Source organism: Halichoerus grypus, chromosome 12 (genome assembly GCF_964656455.1).
Source record: "Halichoerus grypus chromosome 12, mHalGry1.hap1.1, whole genome shotgun sequence".
NCBI classification, from domain to species: Eukaryota; Metazoa; Chordata; class Mammalia; order Carnivora; family Phocidae; genus Halichoerus; species Halichoerus grypus.
The window spans coordinates 78425348-78444379 of NC_135723.1; the positions used below are offsets into that span (position 1 = coordinate 78425348).

The window sequence follows — 19032 nt, forward strand, 5'->3', positions numbered from 1 at the left end:
ACATACAGTCATCCCCCTCCCCCTTACCTCCATTTTGGGAAACTTCTTTTAATTCATGTGGTTCCACATATTCACAAGGTAACTCATTGAAGATTTCTTGGGCTCCCTGTAAATAATGCATGAGTAAAAATCTAAAAATCAATAGGAAAAAAGCCAACAAGGTTTTCTGCAACGATTCCAATTCACTTTCCCCACAATTATTAGCTCCACTTATCCGGCCCAGCAACGAGGCCTGCAACACAGAAGTATAGATACACTTCTCGCACACAGTCTACAAATCAGCTTTTATTCCTGTATGAACAGCATTCGTTGGAAGGAGCTTTAATTTTTTTTACTTAAGTTACTCAGAGTAGACACAAGGGTGTTTAAAAATGAGAGCACAATAAAATATTTCTATTTACTTTTTGCTCCGTTGCAGAATTATTTCAAGTGGGGAAACTGTATTTCCCATGAAAAAAAATTAGATGCCTATCTCACAGTATAATACAAATAGTGAGGTCCTGTTTGTAAAGTATTTTCATTGAGTGAAGACCTATTTTACAATTATAAATTTCTCTGGGGGATCACAAATGCCTTCTCAAAACCATCCCAGAAGAAAGAAAGTAAGAATTCCAGTCCTGAATTAAGCTTCCTAAAATCTTATTGGCAAAACTTCAAATCACTTTAAAAAATTTACATCCAGTGCTCAATTCCAAACTTTTGGACATCTCAGTGATGAAGGTAAAACAGATCACCCTAAGAACAGACCTTTATACCATTAACAATGATTTATCCCTTTAAAAAGAAAAAGTGTTCAAAGACTCTGACAGCTTGGAGTCAACTGAAAGCAAAGAAAATAAGTCTGGATCATTACTGCTCTATACTGTGGGGAAAGTTACATAGGTAAGAAAAGTACCAAAAATTTTGAACGCCTACTCATCCAGAAGCAAGGCTCTGAAATGACCACAAAATGTTTGCATTCCTTGGGTTAGTTTCAGGGTTTTGGTTGCTTTACAGAAAGAGGACTTTCTTGGAAGTATCTAAGAAGTTACCTTAGATACATTACCAGTCCCTGTGAACACAAATGTTAAAGGCCCTATCGACTTTGGCATCAATCCCAGAGATACTTCATAGCCAGCATCGCGGACAGCTTGCACAGCCTGGCCACTGTTCCTGTAGTTATGAGCCATGCCAATGTGCTGAAAGCAAGCATACAGGAATTCAAGTTAGTTGACCACCTGAGACACTTTCCTGATATGTATTTTCAAAAAAAATAAACAAAATACACATCTCACCATAAAAGGTGTGTGATGTCCCAAAGCAAGGAGCCTTAACCCCATTCCATGCAAAATGTTGATCATCCCTATTGCAGAATCAGACCAACAGAAAAGCCATTAGTCAGGAGTTGAAGCTGTTCTCTCTGACCATTCTCCAACCTGCTCCGTGCTGACGAGGCACAGATCACAGCATCTCAGATTTTCTGCCATCAAAAGCACTAACCCAGCTGCATCCCTACCTATTCCCTTCCACTTTCAATCCTGCCAAAATGAAAAGAGTGTCCCTCTTCTTTTCTGAGGTTATTCTATCTTTGCTCCAAATCCCATCCCTTCCCATTCCTTCTCTAAGGAATTCACTTTTGAAATTATTCCTTTCACTATCCCTCCCTATTGAATCACTCTTATCAACATTTAAAGACACTTACATTCCTCTCAAACCAAAACTAATGAACAAACAAATACAAGGTCAGCATTGACCTTATGAGTGCCATCAGCAATTTTAGTGACCTAAATAGCTAATGTTGAAATAATAATAGAAAGATATCTCTTGATAAATGCCTATGAGTGGAATTTCTTTTTTTTTTTTTAAGATTTTATTTTTTTATTTGACACAGAGAGAGAGACAGCGAGAGAGGGAACGCAAGCAGGGGGAGTGGGAGATGGAGAAGCAGGCCTCCCACAGAGCAGAGAGCCCTATGCGGGGCTCGATCCCAGGACCCTGGGATCATGACCTGAGCCGAAGGCAGACGCTTAACGACTGAGCCACCCAGGTGCCCCATGAGTAGAATTTCTTATGTACATTGATATTCAAGTTTTTTAATTCTTGAGTTGGTTGTGGTAATTTTTGTCTTTCAAGGATTTGCCTATTTGATCAACATTGTCAAATTTATTGGTCTATTCATAATACTTTCTTTCCCTTTTAATGTCTATATGAAATACAGTCATGACCCCTCATGTATTCCTAATACTGGTAAATTGTGGCTTCTCTCTTTTTCTAATCAGTCTAACTGGAAGCCTATTGATTTTATTGATTTGCTTAAAAACTAGCATCTGATTTCATTGATTTTCCCTCTTTATTACTCTTTTCCTTGTATTTGCTTTGCATTTAATTACTTCTTCATTTTCTTGCTTTGTAAGATAGAAGTTTAGATCACTAATTTAGACTTTCTTCTTTTCTAATAAAAGCATTAAATGCTATAAATTTCCTTCTAAGTAACCACCTTATCTGCACCCCATAAATTCTGGTATGCTGTTTTAAATTTTCATTCAATTTGAAGTATTTACTAATTTTTCCTGTGATTCCTTCTTGACTCATGGGTTATTCAAAAATACATTATCTTCCAAATATCTGGAAATTTTCTAGATATCTTTCTATTATTATTTCAACATCAACTTTATTATAGTTAGAGCACATACTCTATGATTTCAAACGTTTTATGTTTATTAAGAACTGTTTTGTTCTTATGGGCCATCTGGGCGAGTGCTCAGTAACCATCAGTTGCATCAGGGTGGCCGACGGTGTCTTACTGTTCTATATCCCCACAAATTTTCTACTTGTCCCAACAATTATAGACCTTTAAATATGCTAATCTGATGCAGAGCTCTAATATAAAAGTGGTGCTTCTTCAACTAAAGAAGTTTCAAAGTACTAATTTGGGACAAAAATCAAGTGGAGTTTTCCCCCAATTCCAGCTCTTATCCTTTCTAGACTGCTCCTCTCTTGGTTCCCATCCCTGTATCTTTTCCCTCTTTTTCCCCCTTTATTCTTTTCCACAATTTCTAATCACCAAATTGACCTCTCCTAGTCTTCCAGACAGAACTACCTAAAAAGTCAGAACCTACTCATAGTTATTCTCCTTTTTCCTGCTTTCTTTTTCTTTTTAACTTTTGTAATAAAGATGTGTAATGATTTACCTTATTTTATTCCCCTAATATTCATCACCCTTAGCTGTACCTCCATGTTTATTTTTTTAGTGGAAATGAACACTTCCATGCCCTTGCCACAGAAAAAAAGAAAACACAGTTACTTCCCAGGCAAATTTAGAAAGTGGGTGGTGTAAAAACCCTGGCATACCTACCTGCCACACCTGCCCACTGTCCAAACGCCACTACCCGTGTTCCTCTATGATCCACCATTTTCTCGTAATCAATAAGTCGGATTTCCTGAAGAAAGGATAAAAATTTCCACCCAGACCCATTAAGCTTAATTTCAATGAGTAGACCACATATATGAGCAAATAAATATTTCACATTTCTTCCGCTTATAAAATATATCTTGACCTGACTTTGTAAGTTACCATCAGGTGCACCATGAAATATTTAGAAAATGCTGGGTCACAAACCAATGATAGGTTTTGATTAGAGATGGTCCTAGCAGGGTGACAAATGCCCCTTGATGGTAGTCAATAAAATAGCAAAGACATGATCTCCTTTAACTTTTAGGCCAGCACCACCTACATACATATCTATAGTCCCACTCACCCCCACATCCTTCCTTCTAGTCTCAAAGAAAACAAGTCCCTGCCAAGGCTAATCCCTGTGAGCTGGATCCCAGCTTTTTCCCATGTCTTCCAAGACCACTCTTGAACTTTTTCTTTCCTGCCTTATCCCTTTGTACACTGCTCCTTCCTACCTTAAAAATGACAACACCCCCTCTCAAGTCCATACACACAAATCTATCTCATTTTCTCTCTCTCCTTTCCTCCTTTCCTTTTTCTCTCCATCCTTTTACAAGTAAGCTTCATTTACAAAGTAACACATACTGCCTGCTTTTCACTTTCTCACCTTCACTGAAACCACATTCTTCCTCTATCTTTGGGAATCTTCCCTCTCAGGAATAAGTCTTATTAACTCATGCTTAAAAGCTATTGACACACTGTAATTATAGAATGTTTTAAATAGTCATTTTATTTCCTCAAAGATTATGATTTTTACCATGTGCCTGAATTTAAGAATGTTTAATAGTCATCCAACTCTAACTGGTTACAAAATACTGCCAAAAAGCAGCCATGCCCATTCTGTTTTTGTTAATTCTCTTGTAATGAACAAAAATCCATAACAAAGAAAATGCTTCTAAAGTACTTTTAAAGGAATTTATCTGCTTAAGGTGCAATCTTTTTCTTACATTATTTCCATTAGTTACTTTTTGAATTTGCTTTTCAAAACCACTGGGAATTCACTAGGCCAGGTCTAGCATATTTGAAATGAGTAGGAATGTATTCTATAGGCCTGTACAGAACACATTTTCTTCCACTGCTTTTACTGTTTGTGAAGTCTCCTGTTCTCTGCCTATTCTCAGATTCTAGTCTAGTTCCTAATGCTCTTATCTAGCATTCGTACCCCAGGGCTTGGACCTTGGACTTCTCTATCTATACTCACTGCCTACCCTCATCCAGTTTCATGGTCGTAGATGCCATCAAGTCTCTGACAACTACAAATACGTATCAGGAGGAGCCGCCCTGAGCCTCAAACTCATTATCAATGGCTCCCTCCTTAAAATCTAATGTCTAAAGTCTGCAATCTGCTTAAATGTCTAATTGACAAGTTAAACTCAACAGGCCCCAAACTCAACTCCTGATCCTCCCATCCAAGCCTGCTCCCTCTTGCAGTACCATCATCTCAGTTTGCGGCAACTCCTTCAAATTGCTCAGGCCAAAACCTTGGACTCATCTCATTCCACTCTTTCTCTCATATTCCACATTCGTCTCACGAGTAACTTCTGCAGGATTGGACCTCTAAAATCCACCCAATATTGGGTCTATGCATCACCACCTCTGCTTCCACCGGCCTCGTGCAAGCCACTGTCATTTGGAACCTGGGGTCCATACTAGTCTAAACTAAGAATCTTAACAATTTTCTCCTCCCATCTCCAATATTATCCACACAGCAGGCTGAAGAAGCACTTTAGAACATGACTGACACCAACCCTCCACTCAGCCAGACCCACGGGACTTTGTGCTACTATGCTCTCTGCTTGGAAGACTTCCCCGATGGATATGACTTGATCCTTCACATTACTTCAAATTTTTGCTCAATGCCCAATCTGCAATGAGGCTCTCCCTGATCATCCTATTTAAACTACTGTCACCACCCACAGTGCCCAGAACCCCTTTTTTCCCTTCTGTATCATATTTATGTCCATCACACATATCTCTAAGTGACAGATATCTTATTTATATATTTATCATCTGTCTCCTCCCACTAGAATGTAAGCTCTGTGAAGACAGTTACTTTATTGCCATTGCAGTGAAGAGGGTCAGGCACATTGCAGACACTCAGTAAATATTTGTTGAATGAGTACTCTGTATTTTAAACAGCTGATAGTTTTTGTATAGTACTTATAACTCAAAAAATGATTTCTTCCCTCATGAATGTTAATAAATGTAAAAATAATCTCCAGTCCAGTTCTGGCACTACAGAGCTGGGCAACCTCGGTTGAGTCACTTCACCTCTCTGGGCTCCATCTGAAAAATGAGGGAGGTGGATTATATGATCCCTGAGGCTCTTTTTAGCTCTCAATTCTACTTGGGAATATCTGAGCAATTGGCCTCATAAAGTGCTAATCGTTTGGGGGAGAAACACTTCTACCATTTTTTTCCATTTCAGTACAAAAGGAATGAAATGCTTGGCTTCTCATTACAAATTCCAAACTAGCACAGAAGAGGAGCCCGAAGAGCTGCAGAACTATTCAAGCACTAACTCACAGATCACCTTTCCTATTGAGGTGAATAACATGATGTACTTCCTAGACGCTGAAAGAAAACTAAAACTCCACTTGACATTTAAAAGTCGAAAGAAAAATTGTTTCTATGTTAACATTTATGACTACTGGTCACTAATTACCTGTCTCAGAATCTCATCCAGCAAACCCATATTGGCCTCCTGAGCCTTTATTGTGTGGGAGAAGAATGCGTAAGTCTTCTTAGACATTAATTTTTCCTCTGGGGGTCTTTTAACTCCCAAAATTAGACAAGCTTCAGAAATATCCTCCTGAAGAATGCCACCAGCTTTGACATATTCCTGGGAATGCAATTTGGGTTAAAAGTTATTTCCCTAATTTGTTGATTCTTATTTTCTTTAATAAATAAGTATAGCAATTAAAAGCATTATCTTTTGGCGGCATAAAATCTGTATGGATTAGAACAAGTAATAATTACTTCTAATATTTTTACTTTCTGGCTAAAGATTAATTTAACAAGTTTGACTTTATAGCAAAAAAAAAAAGTTAGAAAATTTACCACCTACTCCTATTTAAGAGCAGTTAATAGTTTGATCATAACCACTAGCACATATGATTTAAAAATATTTGTGAAATGTGTATTTTGTATCAACAATGTACTGAAATGCTAAAGGCAAAATAGTAATTTATTACTCAGGTGTATTTTTAAAAGAAAGGCATATATCTGCAATATTTACTTTGCTTTTTTTTTTGGTTCAATTAGTATTTATTACTGCCCCACTCTGTCCAGTGGACTGTGCTAGAGATGAGATGATAAAAAACTAAAAAGGCAGACAACATCCCTCCTATAAAGAAGCTCACAAGATACAGTAAAAAGAAGTCAGGAGCATAGTAAGTGAGGCTGAATTCAAAAGAATTATGAATAGCAGAAGCTAAGTGATACATTAGTTTAATGGATATTGAGATAATTCCTGGGTGAGATTATCAAGGAAATATGAAACTTTAAAGTAATCTAATAGGCTAGGTAGGATTTTTTTAAATTTTATTTTATTATGTTATGTTAGTCACCATTCATTACATATTAGTTTTTGATGTAGTGTTCCATGATTCATTGTTTGCGTATAACACCCAGTGCTCCATTCAATACGTGCCCTCCTTAATACCCATCACTGGGCCAACCCATTCACCCCACACCCCTCCCCTCTAAAACCCTCAGTTCGTTTCTCAGAGTGCTAGGTAGGATTTGGAGAGATGGAGATGGGAAATGCAAGGTGGTAATATCAGTAGAAAGTACTGAAGAAATATATACAAATATGGAGGCAGGAAAGTAAGGAGATGTTTAGGGCATAATGGATAAATCAATTTGGAAAAGTAGACTAAATATTATCATGGTGAATATGATCTTTATTGGATAAAAAATAAAAATCAACATTTATTAATAAATTAGTACTTGCTTTACTGAGCTCTTTTCAGGAATTATCTCATTTAATTTTCTTAAAACTCCCATGAAGTAGGTATTATTATTATGGCCATTTTATCAATGGGAAACCTGAGGTTTACACATTTAACTGAGATTGAATAGCTAGTACATGGAGGCAATAGAAAGTCATTTCAGATTTCTAAATAAAGGGTTAGCATGATCCAGGCAGAATTAAAGGAGCATCAAAAGTAGCAGTTGAATAAAATAAGACGAATCCAGTTAGGAATCTACTTTAAAGGAAACTATAGATGGATAGACACTACAAGGATGAAAATGTGATTCATACCTGGTTTCTTTGAAAGTAATCTATTTGTCCATTTATAGTAGACTGGTTAAATAAATCACAAATGATGGAGTAATGATGACAGAGTAATTAAAACACAGCCATTAAATAGAATGAAGCAGATCTCCATGAACAGACAAGGAGTGAGTTCCAGGGTATGTTGTTGACTAAACAAACAAGGTACAATAGAGTATGTATAGTTTACAACCTTTTATGTAAGACTAAGGGGGAACTAAGGATACACACACACACACACACACACACACACACACGCTCATTTTTACAGAAAGAAACATAGGCATAATCGATCAGAAACTAATGACGAGATGTATCTTGAAAGAAGTTGCTGTGGCCGATGTCAAAGAGGTTACTGCCTATGTTCTCTAGGATTTTGATGGATTCCTGTCTCACATTGAGGCCTTTCATCCATTTTGAGCTTATCTTTGTGTATGGTGGTAGAGAATGGTCACATATTCATTCTTCTGCATGTGGCTGTCCAATTTTCCCAGCACCATTTATTGAAGACACTTTCTTCCATTGCGTATTTTTTCCTGCTTTGTCGAAGATTATTTGATGATAGAGTTGAGGGTCCATATCTGGGCTCTCTATTCTGTTCCATTGGTCTATACGTCCATTTTTGTGACAGTACCATACTGTTTTGATGATTACAGCTTTGTAATATAGCTTGAAATCGGGCAACGTGATGCCCCCAGCTTTGTTTTTCTTTTTCAACACTTCCTTGGCGATTCGGGGTCTTTTCTGATTCCATACAAATTTTAGGATTGTTTGTTCCAGCACTTTGAAAAATGTCATTGGAATTTTGATCGGGATGGCATTGAAGGTATAGATCGCTCTGGGTAGCAAAGACACTTTTGGGACTTCATCAAGATAAAAAGCTTCTGCACAGCAAAGGAAACAGTCAACAAAACAAAGAGGCAACCAACAGAATGGGAGAAGATATTTGCAAATGACACTACAGAAAAAGGGCTGGTATCCAAGATCTATAAAGAACTTCTCAAACTCAACACCCAAAAAACAAATAATCAAGTCAAAAAATGGGCAGAAGACATGAACAGACACTTCTCCAAAGAAGACATACAAATGGCTAACAGACACATGAAAAAATGTTCATCATCATTAGCCACCAGAGAAATTCAAATCAAAACCACACTGAGATACCACCTTACACCAGTTAGAATGGCAAAAATTGACAAAGCAAGGAACAACAAATGTTGGAGGGGTTGTGGAGAAAGGGGAACCCTCTTACACTGTTGGTGGGAATGCAAGTTGGTACAGCCACTTTGGAAAACAGTGTGGAGGTGCCTCAAAAAATTAAAAATAGAGCTACCTTATGACCCAGCAATTGCACTCCTGGGTATTTACCCCAAAGACACAGATGTAGTGAAAAGAAGGGCCATATGTACCCCAATGTTCATAGCAGCAATGTCCGCAATAGCCAAACTGTGGAAAGAGCCAAGACGCCCTTCAACAGACGAATGGATAAAGAAGACGTGGTCCATAGATACAATGGAATATTACTCAGCCATCAGAAAGGATGAATACCCAACTTTTACATCAACATGGTTGGGACTGGAGGAGATTATGCTAAGAGAAATAAGTCAAGCAGAGAAAGTCAATTATCATATGGTTTCACTTATTTGTGGAACACAAGGAATAGCATGGAGGACATTAGGAGAAGGAAGGGGAAAATGAAGGGGGGAATCGGAGGGGGAGACGAACCATGAGAGACTATGGACTCCAAGAAACAAACTGAGGGTTTTAGAGGAGAGGGGGGTGGGGGGATGGGTTAGCCTGGTGATGGGTATTAAAGAGTGCATGTACTGCATGGAGCACTGGCTATTATACAAAAACAATGAATCATGGAACACTACATCAAAAACTAATGATGTATTGTATGGTGACTAACATAACATAATAAAATTAAATTAAAAAAAAGAAACTAAGGACGATAGTAACCTATGGAGTGGGTGGGAATAGGATGTAAGGGATTAAGATAAGAGGAAGACTTCTCTGCACTGTATCATTTTACACAGTTTTAATCTTTGAAACTTATGTTTCACCTATTTTAAAAATATAATTAAATCAAAAAGGATTTAAAAGCAACCTTTAAAATGTATAGAAAAAACATAGATAAATCCAACTGTATATCACATTGACAATGTAACTACACAGAAAGAATAATTCAAATAACTTGAATACAGCAATCTGAATATTCTTTAAGATATATTCTAAAACCAAAAAGACTTTTTTTACTCAAAAATATTAAACTCCATTTAATAGGTTTATTTTTTTATTGAGGTATAACTGACATACATTATATAGTTTCACGTATACAACATAATAATTGATATTTGTATGTACTGCAAAATGATCACCACAATAAATCTAGTTAACATCTGTCACCATGCATAGTTACATAAGAACTTGTAAGATCTACTCACTTAGCATTTATAGGTTTACTATTAGTTATAATAACAGTATGATTCCAAAGCTATTTTATGTATAATATAGGATAAAGCAAAAAACATGCATTAATATTATAAAGAATTAAAATTTTCACTGCTGTAGAAAACAGAGGCAAATATAAAATTTTAGAGGTAAGAAAAACCTGCAATGTCAAAAATTTTAATTGGAAATATCAGTATTGATTCATGATTGAATAATATTAAATAATATATATGTATATATATGTATGTGTAATCTGTGTGTTTCTTAGCTCTGTTCACTAAAAGTGCTAAAAGCCACAATATCCCAGTAAAAATAAGCACACCTAAAACCAGATATCAGATCTTGGTTTCTATATACTGAAAGAAATCAGGGCTCCCTGATGAGACAGATGGCTAATTCCAGGTGTGGGGCAAGAAAAGCACAAGTAAGACTAAGACCATTTGTTGCTTCAGAAAACAAGAAAGCTGAAAGATAAAAGTACTCCAAAGGACATAGGAGCACCCTTAAAGGAACCCTCTATCTCAAATCTGGGATAACTGAGACATTTAAAAAAAAAATGGTTAATAGATTATCATACATTAAATGAAAAAGGCCCATGCATCTGTAATGATACTCAAAAGAGCAAGAGAGAAAAGAGAAACTAAGGGAAATGTCTTTTCTATAGAAGAAAATCAGCAAGTAAACTTAGAAGAGCGATAAAATCAGAAAAATCATCACTTTGCAAGCTTCCCATGTATAAAAAATGACTCAGGCAAAGATTATCAACATATGCTAATATCTTTAACAAAAGGTAGTTGAGAAACAAACAGAAGATTCACAGGTCTCAAAACATCACCCCACAGATGACTCAGTAATTACAAAGGGAAAAAGGTACTTAGACAATGGAGAGATCTGGTGGCAACTACCTGAGCCAAGTGACCACGAATTCCTAACCTTGGGACAACCTGGTATTTTCTGTCTCTGATGTGATAGAGTGGGAAGAAAATACACCATTGGATAATATTTATATCAAAAGTGTTTTAACCTGAATCTAATCACCAGGATAAAACTCAGACTGATAACACCCAGAAGCAGACCATTCTACAAGTCAACTAATCTGGACTCTTAAAAAGGAGTCAATGTCCTAGGAACAAACAAATCAAAAGGGTGTGCTGTTCTAGATTAAAAGAACTAGAGACATAACAATAAATGCAACGAACCTTAAGTAAGCCTCAATTAAAATAAAAGACCATAAAGATATTTGAGAGAATGGGGAATTTAAAACGGGCTATGTGAGATGGTATTATGGAATTACTAATTTTTCAGGACGATGGTTATGCAGGAGAATGATTTATTCCCAGGAAATGCAGTAATGTCTTAGTGGCCTTAGTCTCCCCAGTCCCAGAACCAGGGTTGCACATGGAGACAATGACAAAAGGACATTACCTTGTTCTAAAGGCAATCCCTCCATCCCTCAGCTGCAGAAAGCATGGAATGGAGTGAAAATAATACTTAATTGACTAAATTCTGGACTCAAGTACAAATTCTAACTAGACATCTCGTTATAATCAAGAGAAAGGAATATTGTCATGTGGCGTTTAAATGACACTGGCAATCATTTTATTTTTACTCAGATGCTCCTTGATTTCATACACATTTTTATTCAGATGCTCCTTCATTTTCATTTTATTCCCACATATTTAAAAAAATTAGAACTATTTACCTTGTCGTGAATGGCCCGCCGATTGGAAGGCTGTATTAGGACTTTGTATCCCAGGTTGGCGATGCCTTTGATGTGCCGGGGAGCCAGAGGTGCTCTTCTCTCCCAGGCATTCACATCCTCCCGCCTCAGGGCCACCACCGCTTTGTGGTGAAGCCCTTTGGAGAAGCTGAGCCCCAGCCTGCCCAGTTTGGTCCTTTGTACTCGCAGCATCTTAAAACCTGGTGACTGTAAAGACATCATAAGAGAACAGGACAACAAAAGGCAGGAGGGCTCACAGATCAGTTCTGGTCTCCTGAGAAATCGGCTGTAAAATCCAACCAACTCAGATGTAACAGATACAAGATAGAGAAAAGAGGAGGGAAACCTTGGGTGACATCAGGTGCTTCTTCACCCAACAAACCCAAATTTCCACTAGTGAGGTTATTTATTTCCAAAATAATAAAAAAAAAAAGTACTGAGCAAATTATAGGACACTAGCCAGTATCTGCTAAGCCGAAAGAGTTTTTTGAATACATGTTTCATCAAACGTATTCGGCACAAAAGTTTTAAGCATGTTAACCTACAATGCAAATACAGGAAGATAATTTATGCCAATTTTGATGGCATAAAGGTTGGAATCCTTTAATCGTGTGCAAGATTCTTGACAATCCAGCTCCAATCTCTTTGGAATTTCATCTCTGACCATTCCCTAAACTAGTACTACTCAAAGTATGTTTGGCAGCCTGTTGGTAGTCGGTGACCTGCTTTTTACTGGTCCTGGATGAGCTATGCACAGAAATAGAAAGTAAGCGCTTGGAAACCTTTATATCACATGACCATTTTTCTGTAATTCATTGTCAATGAATTTTATGAAAGTATTGGTCCTGGCAGATGGGAAATTTAAGAAAACAAAACAAACATGCTTCTCCATGACAGGTGTTAAAAGGTTAAGAAGCACTGTCCTAACCCTCCCTGAACCTTTTGTTGATATAAACATGCTGTTCCCCTTTTCAGGGTTTCCTCTCCATACCACTTCCTCCTGCTATGATATTAAACCCAGACCTGTCTCAACCAGTTTTCTAGCTGCTATTCCAGATTGCATAATTCCACTAATTTATTCAATCAAGAAATGTTTACAAGAGGCTTACTATGTGCCAGCATAGAGTAAATTTTATATAGATTTTTAAAGCATAAATATCAAACAATACTCTGTCCCTCTTCAAATAGTTACATACACTTGGCAATTTCAGACGATAATTTATGGATCATTTCAATGCTAAGCCTTAGTTTTTATGTTTAAGGTTGGCATCAAAATATAGAGACTGAATTTCACACTTTCTAGAAATTTCCTACCAATCACTGCTAACATACATCAAAATTCTTATGAATACATTTCTGTTACATCAGACTGCAATCTTCTAAATCAGACCCACTTCACAGATGGGGAAGTTTTGTCTCAACAGTGGCACATACAAGTACATTTCCAGGGAGCAACTACTTAACACTTGAAATAGAAAATGTATAGGTCAACTCACAACACAACAGACTAAAAGAACAAAGCTAACAGCAAGGAGATCAGCTAAGAAGCCTTTAGAAAGAGGGACGTAAGAAAAATAATGCACACAGCAAGCGAACATGCTGATGAAAGCAACTCAGGCTTTTTCACTTGGCCAAAATACTGATGAGCAATATTTTAGTAAAAGACTGCTATATACTCTATCTAATTTTTGGTTTATTTATACAGTTTTGTTTTTAAAATTCTTTTTTGAGAGAGAGAGAAAAAAAAAGAGAAAGAGCATGTGTGAGCAGTGGGGAGGAACAGAGGGAGAAAGAGAATGCCAAGCAGCCTCCATACTCAGCACAGAGCTCAACACAGCGCTTTCTCTCACTACCCTGAGATCATGACCTCAGCAGAAGTCAAGAGTCGGACACAAGCCACCCACGCGCCCCTATACAGTTTTGTTTTTAAAAGAGATTATATTAGGCCCAAACTCAAGCCCAAGTCCATAGCACTTATTCTCCCCCAAACCAAAGGAAAAACTGCAACAATCCCATAGGACTTAAATCCCTACGGTTCTCAAATAAAACCAATTCCAAAGACAAGTGAGTTTTTTTGAACACACAAATGAGCCTAGAAAGGGTCCCATCTTCCCCACAGGGCCTATTTCACATACCATAGGTGACGAAATGACCCTGCATCCTCTATTCTTAGTAGCAATTCTTGGAGCCAATATGAGGGAAGACGTTCAGATAATTTAGTGTCTCTCCTCAGCCCAAACTTGATTTATAATCACAGCCTCACCTTACTCAGTGACCATCCCTCCACTTCTTCCTTACCTCCCTTGTCTGGGGTAGGGGATATGGTGTGGGAGGAGACACAGACACATACACACATATAATACACACATATGTATTTGCAAAGGCAGACTTTCTGTAGACTAGAAAAGAAGCGTAGCAGGGAGTGATCCTCTGAAGTTTCTTTGGGAAGCTGCTTTCACTTTCACTTTTTGTAGGGAATTCTCAAATCATAATTCTAACTTTGTTTTTAAATAAATGTAACAATAATTACCATTGATTTAACCTTATATGCCAAACACTATGCTGAACACTTTCCAGACATTATTTCATTTCCTCCTTGCAAAAATCTTAGTAAGTAGATACTATTATTATCTTCATTTTACAGGTGAAAAAACTGAACTGGAATCTGCCTAGAGCTGTTGCTTCTAAGCAGAAGCAGGATTCCTAAGTTAATATTTAACACTCAGGATTTTTCTCTTCACCGAAGCCTACAGATCCACACCATGTAGATCTGATGTATCTTACTGCTGCCAGCTCATTTTAGAAATAAATTAGATTCATATGGCATCAACTTTAATAGAGTAAGTGATCAGTTATCTCCCCAGCATGGAGTGCTTCTATCGATCCCTTTCCTATGTGCCACTGAAAATCCTTCCTGAGTCACTGCCAAGGTAAATTCTAGGTTTCTGGGTGCTTAGAACAAGAGATTTAATTGTAGCAGGTATTACTCTGCTAGTAATTGCTTGAACTTCAAAATCTGGCCTCAACATGGAACTTTCCAGGCCCACAATTCATTTCATTCTAAGGTCATCAAGAAATCTGCAGTAGTGAGAATTTCTTAATTGCTCTTAGATAAGGCACGGCAGGTGTCTGGTACTTCATGGAAATGCCCAGGTGGGCTGTTTTGGATTTCCCTGTCCTGAATTTTGTGGGCTTTTCCAAGAATATCAGGAAGTAAACCTGAGGTATATTTCTGACAATGCTTTCAGTGAAACAAAGCAGGAAGACCCCTGGCTTACCTACTGGCTCTAGTGAGACCACTTGACAGTGCTAATGACAGCCTGTAGGATGAGCAAGGAGGAGGTGGGAAAGCAAGAAAAGGACATGAAGAGACAAAGAAAGAATTAGGGAAAATAAGGAGGAGGAACAGGAGAAGAGAAAGGGTAGGAAGAGAAGTGTCACATAGTCAGCGGAGGGAAATAAGACCCTTCCCCTGACAATTTCTAAACAGTCTTTTTCCTTCAACATATAAAATGCCAATGTTCCTACTATCATAAAAATGAAATTTAAAAGATTCTTCTCTGTTTTTGTAAACCAAGAACAGCACTAAAGTATACATTTTTAATCAGGAATTTGAAATAACTCTAAAAAGTCACAGGAGTATTATAGTGAATTGCACAGACATGTACTGAGATAGGAGGACAATGAGTGGATGGACTTAGCGATAGAACATATTCTACGATAACCACCGTACCTCTCTTTCCATCTTTCAATGGGAAAAAGACTTAAGAACTTCTTTTAATTTACAAATTACCTATCTTTGCAATGTATACATGAGAATGGGGCAGAGGGAGGACACCCTTAAATGTTCTTGGTATTTTCTAACCTTTTCAAAGAAGTGAACAGGAAAATGGTCATTAGAGATAAAGATGATAGAGCAAGCCTAGAATTCCATACATACCCCCCATTTTCTTTCAGTTACTATGAAATAAACCATGATCACTGAGTATATCACCATCCTAAATCACATAAAGGAACCAGAGAAGATTTTGTGAGATGTATTTATAAAAGATTATATCTAAGGAAAAGCTACCTTCAAGAGCAGAGGACCACAGCTCCATGGCATTGAGTCTTGGCCCACACTACATACTTGGTTTCCAGACCATAATAATCCTGGAGAGGCCCAAAAGGGTTCCAAATTAATAGAACACCTCGTGATAGCCTAGAACTGATCCAAATGCCTCTCAACCCCAAGGCTGGCTAGAACAAGGCTTGGGCAAGCAGCAACACCATCCTCCAGACTTTCACTTCCTGTTGCATAGGTACATTCTTTTAATGCTTCCACATTAAACTCCTTATAAAATACAGTTAACCATATGTTAAAAAACAAACAAAAACAGTAAACTTGGGGCAGGGGGAATCTACTAATATTAATTAATCTGGTCTAAGAATATTCATGTTTTCAAGCAGCTACTCAAAGTCATCCGAAGATCTAAGACCCATGACTCTTCTGGTCTTTAGCCCACAAATTTAGTATCATTGAGATGGAATGCAAAGTTAATTTTAAATTGTTTATCTGCTTATCTGTCTTTTTGCTAAACTATAAATGCTTACTCTGTGACCTTGGTACATCACTTGACCTTTTTGTGCCTCATCTGCAAAATGGATTCATATTAATATCTACCTCTCAGGGCTACTGTGAAGTTTACCTGAGCTAATATGCATAAAGTACTGAGTAGTATCTTGCATGCCGTTAATGCTCAATAAATGTCAAGAACCGAAGAAGGCCCCAAGCCTGCCTACTCCTCAAGGGTGAGCACAACCACACCACTAGCAGAAAACACTACCTTCTCCTTCTCTTTGTTACACAGTAGTAAGGCCCCACAGTGGCTCCACACTGACCACCCCCTTCCTCTTTCCATTTGTCAAGGAAAACAAAAAGGAGCCCAGTAAGCCCTCTCCTCAACTTCACCCTTCCGGCCTAGGTGTTCAAGATAGATAACTTACCATTTTAATACTGTATTTCATTAAATTTATGACACATTTTTTCACATTTTAGCATCCCTGAAACAGGGATGTATTTTACAATGGATGGCATCTTAGATTCAATGAAAACAGTAATAATGTTATTCCCCATGCCAAATGTATAGTTTCTTAATTCCATAGAATTTTTTTGTGATCTCACCAACTTGCCACAGTTTGCAATGTTATTTCTATGAGATAATTAATAAAAGAATATTTGGAAAAATGACAACTTTTCTGTTAAAGGGGCACTGCATACATACCAAAGATCACTTCCAAAATCCTGAGCTGTTAAGGTCTGTTAAGGCTTAAAAGCTTGGGACGGGGAGAGGGGGGTGGGTAGGAGGATTCCATTGCAAATAAATCAAAATAAAGTTCTGATAATGCTGTCACCAGTAGCAAGTGAGATTGAAAACAAATACGATTTTCTGGAGAGTGGGAAAGTCACTAGGGAAAGTTGTTGGCCTAAATCTCTGTCCTCCTAACTCACTTTGCAGAATGGCACAAGTTTACACTGCCAGAAGGTCATATACCCCTAGATTCACTCATCTATGCGGAAAAGGGGGTGGGGGGGAGTGCAAGTGACAAAATATACACGCAGAGACATATAGACATCCATGCAAAGTGCTACTGTTGACTTTTGTTTTTACCATAAAGTATGTGAAAGCTACCGCCTGAGTAAATGATCCTTCAGTCCCATGAAAAGCTACATCTGCATAATCACAGCCACACCTTCCTCACATTTTGATAACTGATGACCCACAATATCAAAAAATGTTCACCTTTGTTCAGCTTACTGATCACTCTCTCTCCCTTCGTCCCTTTCTTCCTCTCCCCAGGCCCCACTCCACTCCCACTCCCCTAAAATCAGTGTCTGAAAAGGACACCACTTCTCTAAGTTGTCAGGGCATTTAGCCCAACTCAATCGGGCAGAGTAGCAACGAACTGCGTCTGCTTGCGCCCCTTTCCCGCATAAGTGCTCACACTGGCCTCGCAGCCCCTGCAGGGTCTCAGGAGTTCAGGAGTCGCTGATATTCAGGGTGCCCAAATTTCTTACACCTTCTCGGTCTGTTACAGTGTAGCCAAGGAGCAGCAGTTTGCTGGGGGGGTAGTCCCCATCTCAAAGAGAATGGCCCGCCCGAGATGGTCAGGGCTAGGAGTTTGTGATCAGAGTTTGGCTAAGCAGGCCAGAGCTGGAAAGGTCGACCGGCAACCGCGCACAGAGAAAGTTGGGGTTAAGGGAGAGGACTGCCCCCCAAAATCTCCATCAACCACACCCCGCAGCCAGCCGACCTAAATAAGCGTGCAGTCCGAAAATTAACAGGGTGTTCGTTCTGCAGCTTCCACACCTATCCTTTACTCCCCAGCAACCGCTCCCGCTTCCCCGCCAAAAAAAAAAGAGAAAAGAAAAAAAAAAAAAAATTAATTGCCATCCCTTCCCTTTGCTATTCAGAAATTCCAGAACTGCGCCGAGAGCCCTCCCTCGCTCCAAGGGAAACGCTCGCAAGGGAGGCCCAAAAGCTCGCCACCCTCTCCCTCGCCCGTCCGGGCAACCGCTGGGTTCCGCCGAGTCGCCGGGTGGCCCGCGACGCAGGGCGTAGGAGGCAGAGCTCGCCCGCCGCTCTCGGAGGACAGTCGGAGCCTCGCCGGCGATCTCCAAGCGCATCTCGCCGGCTGGGCCCTCCGCCCTTCGGCTCAGCCCCCTCTGGGCAGCCCTCCTCACCTCGTCCCCTCTGAGGTTCCGACCGGTCCTGCCGCCTCCGAGCTTCTGGGTCCGGATATAGAAGGCTCCGAATTCCCAGCAGAAATTGGGATGGGGGCCGGGAGGAGGAGGTGTTTGCTCAACTTCTGAGGACGTCATGCCTCTTCCTCCCGCAGCCAATCAGCGGCCGCCCTGAGGGAACAACCTTCTCCTCCGCCAATTGGCGGCGCTGCCAGGTGCTAAGTCATGCCCTGCCCCTGCTCCTCCCCGAAAATCCTTCTGCCTTCTAGATCTCTGACCTGCGTGCGTCCTTAGCTGGGGGCACCACGTCCTCCCAGGACAGTTATTGACCAAGTTTGTAACTGTCCGTAGCAGAGGACAGGCGGAGACGCAGAGGACGAAAATAGTACGGGCATTATACCTAGATAGATGTGTGTATCTCC

The 19032-nt window shown here is 39.0% G+C and overlaps 1 protein-coding gene across 3 annotated transcripts in view; it reads right to left on the minus strand.

Moving 5' to 3' along the window:
- The window catches only part of AASS (aminoadipate-semialdehyde synthase), a 57250-nt gene extending 38511 nt beyond the window's left edge, over window positions 1–18739 (minus strand). Inside the window, exons 1-7 of one of the 3 annotated variants that reach the window (XM_036122351.2) lie at window positions 18611–18739; window positions 11869–12093; window positions 6099–6275; window positions 3335–3419; window positions 1275–1342; window positions 1032–1178; window positions 28–106 (exon numbers count right to left, since the gene is read on the minus strand). In XM_036122351.2, coding sequence (XP_035978244.2) covers window positions 28–106; window positions 1032–1178; window positions 1275–1342; window positions 3335–3419; window positions 6099–6275; window positions 11869–12078 — 766 coding nt within the window. In that variant the 5' untranslated portion in view covers window positions 12079–12093; window positions 18611–18739. The other 2 variants (XR_004926555.2, XM_036122352.2) reach the window with 2 other exon arrangements.
- Window positions 18740–19032: the final 293 nt, after the last annotated feature.